This window comes from Colossoma macropomum, unplaced genomic scaffold (genome assembly GCF_904425465.1).
Source record: "Colossoma macropomum unplaced genomic scaffold, Colossoma_macropomum, whole genome shotgun sequence".
Classification (NCBI taxonomy): Eukaryota; Metazoa; Chordata; class Actinopteri; order Characiformes; family Serrasalmidae; genus Colossoma; species Colossoma macropomum.
Genome location: NW_023494794.1, coordinates 12,694,127 through 12,707,110, shown reverse-complemented (window position 1 = coordinate 12,707,110; position 12,984 = coordinate 12,694,127). Strand labels below are relative to the sequence as shown.

Here is a 12,984-nt window from a genome sequence, read left to right as displayed (position 1 = left end):
TTGTAATAAATGAAAAAACTACTCTTCATACACTATATGTCCTCAAGTTTCCAGATACTCCTTCTAACTGGTATGTTGGGCTACTGTAAGGTGCAACCATTGCTGATGCAAGCGTTCAACTGTGCACACACAGCTTATATAATCTATAGAAAAGCACTGGCATTAGAACGAAGCAGTCACATTGAGCCTAAGGTCTGTCATACCCAACGCCAAGTGTCTACTAGAAGGGTATAAAGCCACCCCCAGCACTGGGCTGTGAAACGCTGGAGTGGCATTTGTGATCCAGAACTAATAATCCAACATCAGTACCTGACCCCATGATGACCTTGTGGCTCACTGCAATCAAATCCACTCAGCAATGTTCCAAAATTTAGTGTAAAGCCTTCCCAGAGACATAGAGGCTGTTACTGCAGCAAAGAAGGACAAACTCCATATGTTGGATGAGCAAATGCCTGCAAACCTACAAACCAAGTTAACTGAATGTATTACTTTTCTGTACTGAATTAGCTATTTGATATTAACAAAACCTTTGCAGGTATTTGTTCATATTTAATTGAAAAGCAATGGTGAAAATGAAAAAACTAAGGCAGCATATCCCCAGACCTATGATGGGCAGTGTACAGAATAATCTAATTTTCATTTACTCTACATTTCCATTATAAAGGCAATAAAATTACCACAATAAATCTTTAATTATAGTGATGAGAAAATGAAATTACCTTTGTTTTTTAGAACTGTGACTACAAAACTGACCAAGCCATCACATTCTGGAGGGAAAACTACCAGAAGGTTCAGGTACTGTATGGTGTTAGAATTACATTTGTTAAGAATATACAATAAAGGTACATGAAATAGCACTGATTCATGCATTATTTCATGCATGAGTAATTGTTCATTCATACATTTAATACATCATGAGTCATCTTGAATGTGCATAAAGTAACCATGTCTCATGCATGCCTTAATACAGGAGCAATGTATTAATTCATATATTAATTGAGGTACCAATATCATCCATTTAAATCAGTTATTCATGATGTGCATACAAGTACTCATGGTGGTCAGCACCAAAATTGTGGGGAATGGTAAGCCACCACCTCATAAAACACAAGCATAAAGTTACATATAACTAGAGCATTACTTCTTTGTGACATTTGAGGCCCTCAAAGTGAAGTGGTGAAATATTCCTTATTTATCGCTAATGTGTTTCTGATGAAAAAAATGAGGAGAGCCATTAATTAACCATCCTACCAACGCTTAAAGAGAGAGAGAGGACAATTGTGCTCCCATGGACTCCTAGATGGCTGTGAGATTTAATGTAATTTTTTATGCAACAAAAATATGCAGTACTTAGCAGCACATAAACACTGAGCAAAAGCCTCATAATTTAATAAAATAAAAACAATTAAAATATGAAGAGCATCAGGTTTTGACTAAACAAAAAATACAAAAAATACCTAAACAGCTGGCCCAGCTTTTGATAGTGCCCTATTGACAAAACATAAGGGTTTCAATTATAAATTTGTATGGGTATTCTTTTATGTCTTACTGTTGCCACCACTCTAACCAGTGGAACGAGGTCCCGGCAATGCCTCAACCATTCCACAGTAGTCAGTCCCTCGGGGGCCCATGCGCTCATGGCCCCAAACTACACACCTTGCAGACACTCTAAAACTGCAATGGTTAGCAGGCCATACATAGTTCATAAATTGGTAGCAGCAATAGTCTGTTGACAGAAGGCGATGAATTAATACCATCAAAACTTTGAGGCCAGTTTTACACCCATGTTGATCAAACAAACTCTGTCACATTAAAGTGACTTGAGATCCTGTATCTAAAAGCCCAATGAGTTTAACACCCTCTACATGAAGCTCAACAGATGCAATTTCAAGTAATTATTTCAATGGCCCCAAGTTGTTCACCCAGCCATGCAGCTCGGACCTCAGCAGAAGGAACATTTAGTTAAAGCTGGTCTAACAGAAGTATTTCTACAATTATGTGTAAAATGTCCGGATTGTTTACAATGCGACATGGGCTGACCATCCACATCCCATGCATTGGGGAGCAGATGTAGACTCCACCTCCCTGCAGGCTGGCTAGCTGTTGCGGGTACATAACGTGCAGGTGAACTCACAGCAGGTTTCAGTTCTCTAAGCAACTTACATGTCCATTCTATCAACTGTTTTTTGACTTTTCCCAACATCTCTTGTTTGAGGGCTTCTTTCCGGTCATTTTCCAGTGGGCGAGACTCAGTACTGTGACACTCATCACTAGTGCTGCACACTGTCTCTTGAAACCCTGGTCCATGATGTTCTCTATCCAGTAAGGTAGCTTCTTGGCAGACAGCAACAAAGGATTTATCTGGATTACAGCACACATACATCTTAAGGGCTTGTCGCCAACTACTATAACTAAGGCCAAGTAATAACTGGTTTCTGAGCTGGGTGTCTGAGGGGGCCTCAGCTGGGTCATGCCCCTGCAGTCTGCAAGACAGTACTTTCAAATGCAAAATGAATGCCCCTAACGGTTTATACACTTTTTGCATGCAAGCAAAAAACTGGGAACGCAAAACTGGAACGGTTACTTGATCTCCATAAAGTATATGTAAAAACTGGATGGTGGCCTCATTCTCCTACTTCTAATACAATAACTTCACATTTAACTTCGCCTGTTAAAGCCCTTATGATAAAGTTACTTTGCTGATCATCAGAATACTGTGCAGCCCCTTATAGGCTTGGAATCTATTTTTCCATTCTGCATACTTAAGCTCTCCCTTCTCACAACAAAATTTTGGAAGCCAAGGTGCACCTGCTAATATTGACATCATCATTCTTCGCACTGAAATTAAAAAGAAATGAGAACAAAAATAGAAAAAGGTTGTCTGATATTACTCACAATACATGGTCCTGCTGACTGTGCTAGAAATAATACCCATCATATAAGGGGATTAATAAAAATAATGTACAACTACGCCACCAAAGAGGGGCCAGAGCCATAGGAAATTTGTACTTCAAACTATTAGCTTTATATGGTTAAGCAAGTTCTTAGTCCAGTGTGTGAGCAATCAGACAAACTCCAAAATAGCAAAAAAAGTCCAGCCTTTTAACTTAATAGACTAACAACAAAATAGAATAAAAAAATAAATAAAAAGTACAAAACAGAAAAGGACTCAGCCTAGGCTCTTAGACATATTAGCTCAAATAGGCTCTTTGAAGAAGATACAAGGCAACACTACAACCCTTAAAACTAGCTTGTTAGTTAATCATAGTTGTGTAGACTTTTATTTCAAGCTAAATACAAGCATGCATATATTTAATCAAACAACACATACACTCCTTTAAATTATTTGGTGGATTAGATGAGTACATCCCACTAAAAGTTCATCCTTAGCCACTGAAAGTCAATACAGCAAATAAAGTCAGTGTGTAGCAGCATACTTAGGGTTACTAAATAAATACAGAAAAGAAAAAAGTCCTCTTTAATTCCATAATAGGTAGCATCGCAGGCTGGGGATACAAATGCTCATCTGTTTGTCGTGAGTTATTTAGATTTTCCATTGACCATTGAATTTAGATTTCCATCCCCCAGCAACTTTCTCACCAAGCCAATGACCTGCTAGGGAGTAGGCACTGCCTACTACCCTGCCTACTACTCCAACTTGATTATTCAGCAATCCACTCTTACAATCTTTAGCTATTCCACTGTTTCGCTGCTTGGGGTGTTTTCTGTCCGATTCTCTTTATCTGAAACACAAAAAGAAGTCCCGCCCTAGAAAGGCCACCATTGGTCACCATTCATGGTGGTCTAAGCTGTCCAATTGATCAAGAAATATAAACCAAGATCATTAAATTGTAATCTACACTTACTCTTTCCTTCATGATCCAGTAAGTTGGAAGAGGGAGTGTGGCTAACAAAGTGATACATTGGGTATGGATGTCTAGCTTCGCTGTCCCACAGTCTGTAGTTAGAGGCCTCGTGACACCGTAACACCAGGCTAACCCCAGTAATATCTAATGCATTATGTAGGTCATAAAATAATGGCTGCTAAACCCTAATAGTGCAATATATGTTGAGCTTATATTCAGCCATTAACACACAACTCGCTATCTAACATTTAAAGCACAATTTGTGCACAGAAGCCATAGTGTCCTGACCTATGTAGTAGGTACCTACTGTGTAGGAAGTGGGGATTCAGCCATTAGAATTGTGGCGTCCAACACAGGCTGCGCCGCTGTGAGGAGCTTAGGGGATGTGGCCATGTAAAGTGGCTTTTGGGCAGAGTCGCACTCCTGGTAGAAGAGCTTTTTGGAGCTGGTATTGTTATGTGTTGCAATTGGGTTGCTTAGTTGTGTCTGTGGAGGGTGGGCTTTGTGTGAGTTTGTCCACCCTCCACGTGTCATGTCCTCCTATGTTACAGCCTCCCTGGCCCTGTGTTGGGTAGCTCTGGGCTGAGTGTTTTTTGTCTTTGTTTGAAGTGCCTGTTCCAATGAAGAGCATTTGTCCGTACGCACAATGTTTTCGTCTGTGTTGATGCTACAGTATTTACAGAAATAAAGCCATAGTACATTGCCCTCTATGTAATAAAATGCAAGGTACAATAGCTAATAACTTGACCTCTAGACGACTATGTAACGTTGTATCCGGAGCTGAGAAAATTAGTTTGGCAGCCAGACTCTGAAAGTTTGGTACTTCAACTCTGCAGTTAGACCTCGTTTAACCATTTAACTGCAAACTAATCCGTTAAGATAGAATATGCCTTCCTTGAAAAACGTATTTTTCTTCACCTCAAAATCGAACATACGTAGGCTATGCAAGCACTAACGTGCTAGAGTAGACACCAGCTACACTTACAAGGAGTGTGCTTTCCCCCTCATATTTTGAGGAAAATAAAAAGAAACTTTTCAGGGATTTTCAGTCATTTATTTATTACACCACCTGCTATATATGCAATATTAAAATGAGTGTTTAATGTGCTCCAGTGAGGGATGTATTTGATTAATGAATGCCATATGTAGGCACTTTTCAAAATTAGGATAAAAAGATGACTTATTTAATGGCATTCCCCAATTATTTCTACATGAATACAACAGTGATAAAGAAGGAATATTTCACCACTTTACTTGGAGGGCCACAAATATCATGAACCCACATAGATGTAATGCTTTAGCTATTTCACCACCTTACTTTGAGTTCAACAAACATATAGAACAGATGAAACATGAAGAGTTTTGCTAAATATGTATATTAACACTCTTGTTCTATGATGTCTCACTGTTCAGTTTCCCACTATTAATGTACTGACTACCATGAAGACCTGCATGAACATCATGAATAACTGATTTAAACATCCTCCATACAAATAACATCTGGTGAACTGCGGTCCTGTGGTCAGGAATTGATCAATGGTTAATGGGGCAGAGAGAGGCTGACACATTGTGCATAGTCATTAGTTGCCCACCCATATATATCAAATATGGGTACTCAGGAAAGTAACTGTTTTATTTAACAGGGAGTTACAGGAGTCGGAAGTCCAGATGGACCGTTTAAGAAGAACACCACCTTCAGCACACCGATCAGCGAACGCCTGGGCAACCCCATGGATTTCACTCATGAGAACTAATAGAAGGGAAATGAAATTAGTAATATCATGTACACTACCTGTTCATCCACATTTAAACAACACTGAATATAGCACACACGTATAACAACACACCAAAATACCCAAAATTCATCCAAAAAAGGAAAAAAAAAGAAAAATTGCGATTCTATTCCTCAGTGATCTTAAATGATCGGCTGTTCTGATGTACTTCTGTTGAGGTGTCAATAAAAATACATCACCATTATATAAGGTAATTTCAGTTAGTGGGACACTAAAACTTAGTGACTGTCCTTTTCCTTCGCAAGAACGACAAGAAGTGTTGCTGTAGGTTTACTTAATTTGAATAAAGATTTTGATTGTTGTGACGATCATAGTTTGGCTGCATTTTTTAAAATAAAATTACTGCATCATAGTCCATCAAAATCACTCCCCGCACTACTCAGGTTATATTAATTGAAATTATCTTCACTTTTATGCTCAAATATGTTATTTCCCCATAGAGCTGCATCCGCTTAATCCAATAATGTGCATATCATATTTAACAAAATTACAGAAAATCCCAATTTGATTGTGAATAAAGGTATGAAAATGACAATAAAAAAACAAATGATTGTTATTAGATATTTTTAAGGAAAAAAGCTATAATTTAAATGTTTTTTCAACCACAGAGAGATAGAAACACTATATAATAGGAAGTAGTATTTTAACCCAGGGTAGGAATGTGAATGTACACCAGCTTGGTTCTAAAATTACATGGATCCCATAGAGGAGCTGGCAGAATTTAGTGTTATCATAGGTGGTAAACAGATAAACAACAGCTACTTTTACAGCGGTTTCTACATTAAGCATTGTTATGTAGTTATATGCATGACATGCATGTTCACAATTTACAAATATAATACGATGTAATGGCATAAAAGATGGACATGCACGTTACTTATCAGGCAGCACTGTAAAACACAATGTAGTGCATCCCATGCATGACAGTGCTGCGTATGCATGGTGAAAATTGGACAGGGGATGCAGATTGAGGAGCAATGTGGTGGCAATGAGTTAAAAAAGAATTCCACTATTTTGTAATATTTCTGCCTTATTAAATTGTTAAGATGTAAACAAAGTCAAGTGGTTTGATGTGAAATCAAATTCTGAAGAAACTTACAGAGTTAGAACTGTTAAGAGTGGTGGTTATAGGAACGAAATATCAGAGACATCTAATGCCTCTAAAACTGTGGTGTCCAATCTTACCTGCAAAGGGACAGTAGGGGTGCATGTTTTCATTCCAGACAAGCAGAGCACGTCTGATTCCCCTGATTTCACCAGTCAGTCTCAGTCTTTAAATAGCTGATCAAGTGTGCTTCTGCTTTGTAGCCTGCAGTCACACTTGCCCTTTCTGGATAAGACTGGACACCCCTGCTCTAACTGACACACAGGAAGTTATTATATGAAATGGTTATGAATACAATGCCTCATACCTGTGACATTGTGTTTTGATAGTACATGCAGGTTTCTGCACAGCAAAATACCACTACTGTGCTGTTATCAACATCACATTTAAGAACTCAGAAGACCGAAGTAGGTTATGGATAAATTTGCGTTGCAGACATTGCCACTCCTGGTTCCTATTACCACCACTGTAAAGCCAATCTTATCTTCTATCAGTCTATCAGATTCCCTACAACACTCCATCTCACATCAAGTCACACTGAATGACTTTATTCACACACTCAAAAAAATATTTAAGCCCAAAAGTTAAAACTTATGTATTTTAATTACATGTCAATTTTTCATTCAATTTAAACACATAAATCCAATGTGAAAATGGTATTATAATTTGTTTCTCCATCATGTTCAATAAACCTGAATGAATTAAATAACGTTTAAATTAGAAGTACTTGTAGGATTTATGCAATTCTTTTACATAATATTTATGTATTTCTAAAGAGTTAAAAGTACCTTCTGTATTCACAGCACAATTATGTAGACTGTGTAAATGTATCAAATGACATGTTAAATTCACAAACATTTATTTTAGTCCAAACTGTATTAAACAGTATTTGCTGAGGCTCCTTACAAGACACATGTAAACTTTAAAATCTAATGTGAAAGAAATAAACACAACTTTATATATTTCAGCTGTGATCAAATTCCCTGGTTTAGAATTTCTATTCACTTGCATCTTAACTACTGATTAAAGCAAATGTTTATGTGCACACAACATTCCTATTGAGGTGCAACTCTCATGCTAACCATCATGCAAGTTAGGTAGCTAACGCTATCAGTCACTTCATGCCATGCTAATATGTCGAAGTCACCTTGAACTGTTGATTTGAATATTAATGGAATATATCTTTATATACTATGCTTCACAATAAGTCACCCCCATTGTTTATTTAATCTACCTTTTGTACCCGTTAACATGACAGCAGGCCTAGCAAAGATCTCAAAATAAGCAAAATGAAACAGTAATATATGGTCAAAAAACATTAAAAACACAAATTAAGTTAATGCGCATTACTATTTAATTGCATTTGCACTGTATAACAAAGGATGACAGGAGATTGTAAAAATAAAAAGAGCCATTTCATGTCCACCATGCCAGCTGAAGCAATTTCCTGGTTGATGATGCGTTTCCTGTTAATATTGCACATGTGCACTGCCTCCTAATAAGATTTAGTGGAAAAATCTAATAGGTCTTATACAATTCAATTAAATCAGTTTTGGATTTATCCAAATTGGGTTGCTTCTAATGAATTTAAATAAGTAAAGTATATTTTTATGTTTTTGAAATAAGTTTTATGTAAAATATTTGCTTAATGTTTACGATGGCCATAAAAATATTGAAAAATCAGTGGAATTCTTCTTTACATTTTTCGAGAGTTTTGGGTAAAAAAACCCTCATGGGTACCATTACATATGGCCATAACATAAGTATGTCGAAGACTGTGTACTAATGATTTGTAGTCGTTGGTTTGTAACTCCAATTAACTGTGAGTAGTATTTACCAAAGCACAAGCCCGTGGCTGATTCCTGATTCTCTTCAGGCAGCATTTGAGCTGAAGACGTTGGCGTAGTCGCGCTTGGGCAATGACAAAAGAGCTCGCTGTTTGGGTTCACTCTGCCGTTTCCCCCATGAGCGAGTGTCTCACGCGCAGCTTTCCTCTCGCTCTGCGCGGCTGTCACTCAGCGCAGCTCCGCGCGCACGCTTTCAGCTTTCGGCTGGGATTAGGGCCGCGTAGCCATGGCAACGAGGCATTTTTAGACTTCGTTCATGTAGATTCCCCTCGTTTGTTTTTCTCGTCCTTTTTTTCTCTTCTTTTTTTCCTTTTGGGCGGTATTTGTCATCTCCTAAACCTAACTGGATAAATGGATGCTATTCAGTGTGGGAAAACACAGCGCATACTTTGGGTTTAGGAGCCAGTGAAATAGATGTTAATTACTGTCAGTTTTATGGAGGGAAGCTGAATTTCGCGGCTGCTCTACGTCTGTTTAAAAATAGATGTAAGGTATTTGAGTCATTCAATGAAAACTGTGCCAGTGGACACGACGTTTGATGCTGCAGATAAGAGACCAAAAATCTGCTAACAAGTGTTTTTCAAATTTATACATATTCGTTAAAATGTCTTCATTGACATTAGCATGAACATTTTATTGCATTTTATTCCTTTTTTACTGTTTTACTCTATTTCTGTTACACAATTACTGTTTATTTGCTGAATGTAACATATTAGGCAAAAGTAAAACATGAAATGTGGCCTCTACAAAGGTTATGGCACATTTTATGTAATGTATTTTATTTGTTTCAGTATGTTGAACTCATGCATTAAATTTGTACAAAAATGGCATATTTAAGTTTTCCTCGAAAGGACGTGAACTTATTATTTTCACTTCCCGTGATTCGGATTTGCATACAACTGCGTACACGAAGACAGAAGAAAAAAATCGAACAAAATTCCGTCATATTAACATCAAACTGTTGCCATGCTCAGACGTGTAACTGTTTAACATTAACGCATATTTTGTTTGAATAAAAATATGTTAATTTTGAAGAAAAAATGTTTTAATGCAACAAGCATAAAGACCAGCCTGTTACACAATACAGACAGAGTAAACGGTGTTTTATGAAATATTTTGCAGTATTCACAGTAATGTCATGTAATTTACTTTTAAAAACCGACATTAGAAGGTCTGCTCTTGATATCAGGGATCGTAGCAGCCAGTTTTGCATGAAATGTTCCACCCAGTCACAGGGTCAGTGATGCGGCTGTACTAGCACAACAAAAAAATATGCTCACTGGTGTCATTTCTTCACATGAAAATTATTAAATTAGCATATGTGAATTTTGTGTAGATTTGTTCACATATAAAAAAAAATTAGCTACATGTTTATTTTTGATCCTCCATCAGTCTAAACGATCCATTATCTTTAAGCTTGAATTCAGCTACAGATCAGTCTCTGATTAGCACTGTTTGCCTCTCTAAGCCCTAATTAAATGGAACAGGCTGCCTACAGTCTTCTTGCTTGCTGTCTGTCATTACTGCTCGGTTCCTTTGAGGTGTCGAATCGCTGCGACAGTCCGTATCTGTAGTAATGGGAGCGCACTGGTCCGTCAGGGATAAACGCACTTGCCGCTGATTGAAGAGGTTGTGATAGTAATCATAACTGCAATTTATTAAGAGCAGCGTGGCGGAGTTGTCTCATTACTGAGCGCCTGGCAGCCTGAACCCTTCACCAAAGCAGCCACGGCGACAGAGCCCAGAGTGGGAGGTCATTAAGAAACGTGTAGGTGGGATGATGCTGTGAAGACGATGCGGCACACACATACACACAAACGTTTGTATTCCCTACTTTATGGGGTCCCTTCAATGCCTTCTGTGTGACTGTAACTGAACACTCCTGCTGAAAAATATAAAAAAAACTAGCCCGAAAGGCATGCTGGTCTGAACTGGTCTGGTGCTGGTGTAGCTGGTCAGCTATGCTGATCTATGCTTGTTTTTCTAGCAGGGACACTATTAGTCCAAAAAAGTTGGTAGACATGATGATTCAACGTTTCTTCCGAAATCAAAGTTTGTCCTCTTTTGAAGCGGTACAGCTTCTACTCTTCTGAGAAGACTTTACACTAGACTTTGCCATTATGGTAGCAATAAGGCAAGGACGTGCACAAGGCCAGGCCAGAGCCGCTAAAGCTGCCCGAACAACAGCCCATTTGGCCCCTTTGGTTGAGGTTCCTATTCATAATCATAATAATAATAAAAAACGATAATAATAAGAATAATAAATATGAATAGCCTATAATTGCTAAAGTTAGACCAAATTAAATCGTCACATCCTCCAAGCCTTTGTTACTTTTTGATAGGCATAGATTCGTGGGACACAGAGATGGAGCGGCCCAGAGAGCAGTAAAAAACAAGCGAGGCAAAGCGCTGCACTACGCCCCTGTCATGTGACACTGTATTCAAACGTATTGTTGCAGTTGTGTGAGCGATCTGAGTGAGTCATTTGAAGATGAGTGTTATAACCAATAGACTTCTTTGTCGCAAGCTAACATGAACTATAGCTTCTTACTAAAAGAAGCCAAAGTTAGCTTAAAAGAAGTTAACGTCCACATTAGATTGCTGTATGAATAAAGCTAACGTCTGCGTTAGCTTCTTTCTAGCTTCTGACCTGGGCTGCTAGCTGGGACCTGGAACGTGCTTCATTCAAGTTGTGATGAATTTTAATCATCAAGCAGATGTAGCTGATAGACGTTATTATTTTTCGTTATGAGAACATAACTTGTAACGCTCAAATTGTTCATAATGTAATGCAAGTTAAATGTAGTGTTAATTCCGGGTGCTAACCCAAAGGCAGTGCCTTCGAAAAGGAGGAGAATTAGTGAGAGAAAGAGCTGAGGAGGCAGCGCAACTTTGCAGAGCTGGATTCAAACAACCAGTAGGTGAAGCGTTATGATAGCAATGACAAGCAGCCATTTCCTGCATAATTAATGTGAAGTATGCCTGTTTTCTCAGAAACACTTTTTTCAGTTGGAAGTGGGCTAATGATGAACTAAAAGAAATAATATTTCAATCAGTGATAAATATACAGTATTTGTCTGTGCACAGTAGTCTTTAACATAATGTTAAAGAGAGTGCATTTCTGTAAAGGGCTTACCCAAAAGCTCCAGTTCAGAGAGCATTGGGAAGCCTGGTGATCAAGTAAAATACTTCTAATAGCTATTGTGAAATATGGGATGGAAAGGTCAGAAAATAAGTTCATGAAATCCTATGTGATATTTTGTAATTGTTCTGTATTCTAATGCAGATTTTTACAAAACTAAAAACTAGATAGTCTATAACCTACTCCAGTCTACATCGTGGGCTTTATCAGGAAGCAAGCCACTGTGTGCATCACATCCATGAAGATTTAGCTGGCTACACTAAAGTGTTCAGTTGTCTTAGTGCATTTTTACAGTGAGAGGTGAAAGTTGACGATTCAGTCGGATGTTCAGAATTGAAACGATTACAGTTGTTGGACCAGCAAAGTAAAAATAAGGTACTTGCTATTTCTGCAGTAGTTCTACCATGCACATAATGCTTTATGCACATAATGCTTTTATTATTTTAACACTTATCAACAATAATATCTTTAATAATAATAATATAATACAATAATAATTAACAATAATATATTTCAATAACTTCTCAAACTGTAATGGGATTACTTATTACCTTCTGGAAAAAGTAATCTTGTTACCTATTACTTCTGTGTTACTCAGTAGAAGAAAACTCAATTCATCTGTACTACATGTATAAGGAAAATCCCAGCAGGCATTTCAGTCATTCACTTAGAAAGAAACTGCCAATCATGGTAAAAATCATTATCCAAAACATAGATACTACAGAAATGGTCCAAAACAACCGCATCCAGATAAAATTTGTACGAATAAAATGTAAAGCTTCCGGGGATGTTTCTGAATGAAAACTGAGTCGACTTTACATCGCTTTCCACACTGTTAAGCTGGTCACATGCACATCCAACTCTGTGCAGTCAGCTGTCACAGGTATAGCACATGCTCACACAAGCCTAGTCACAAAAGAAAATTAATGTTTTAAATGCATGTCAGTAATAGTGCTCTGTTAGACACATAAGAGTAATACAAGTTATGTAATTCATTAACTGCAAATAATTTTAACTGTATGTACTGTTTTGTACCGCTTTTACAATTACAATTGCTGTCTACAATTTTTGGACATAAAGTGTAAATACTTCTGACACAATCCTGTTAGGAACAAGAAGCAAATCTAGTGTGCTCTTTAATTGTATTAAAATCAGCTTTTGTAATATATAAAATAAGATTTTGTAAGTATATATATGTGCCATTCTACCAAATTAGTTGAAACTACAATTT

General features: G+C 37.6%; 1 protein-coding gene across 4 annotated transcripts in view; it reads left to right on the top strand.

Annotated features, from left to right (window-relative positions):
• spag8 (sperm associated antigen 8) overlaps positions 1-5,964 on the top strand; it is a 44,269-nt gene extending 38,305 nt beyond the window's left edge. For all 4 annotated transcript variants that reach the window (XM_036580220.1, XM_036580219.1, XM_036580218.1 and 1 more), the window contains 2 exons: positions 733-795; positions 5,510-5,964. In XM_036580220.1, the coding sequence (XP_036436113.1) occupies positions 733-795; positions 5,510-5,620 (174 nt within the window). In that variant the 3' untranslated portion in view covers positions 5,621-5,964. The remainder of the gene's footprint in view (positions 1-732; positions 796-5,509) is intronic.
• Positions 5,965-12,984: the final 7,020 nt, after the last annotated feature.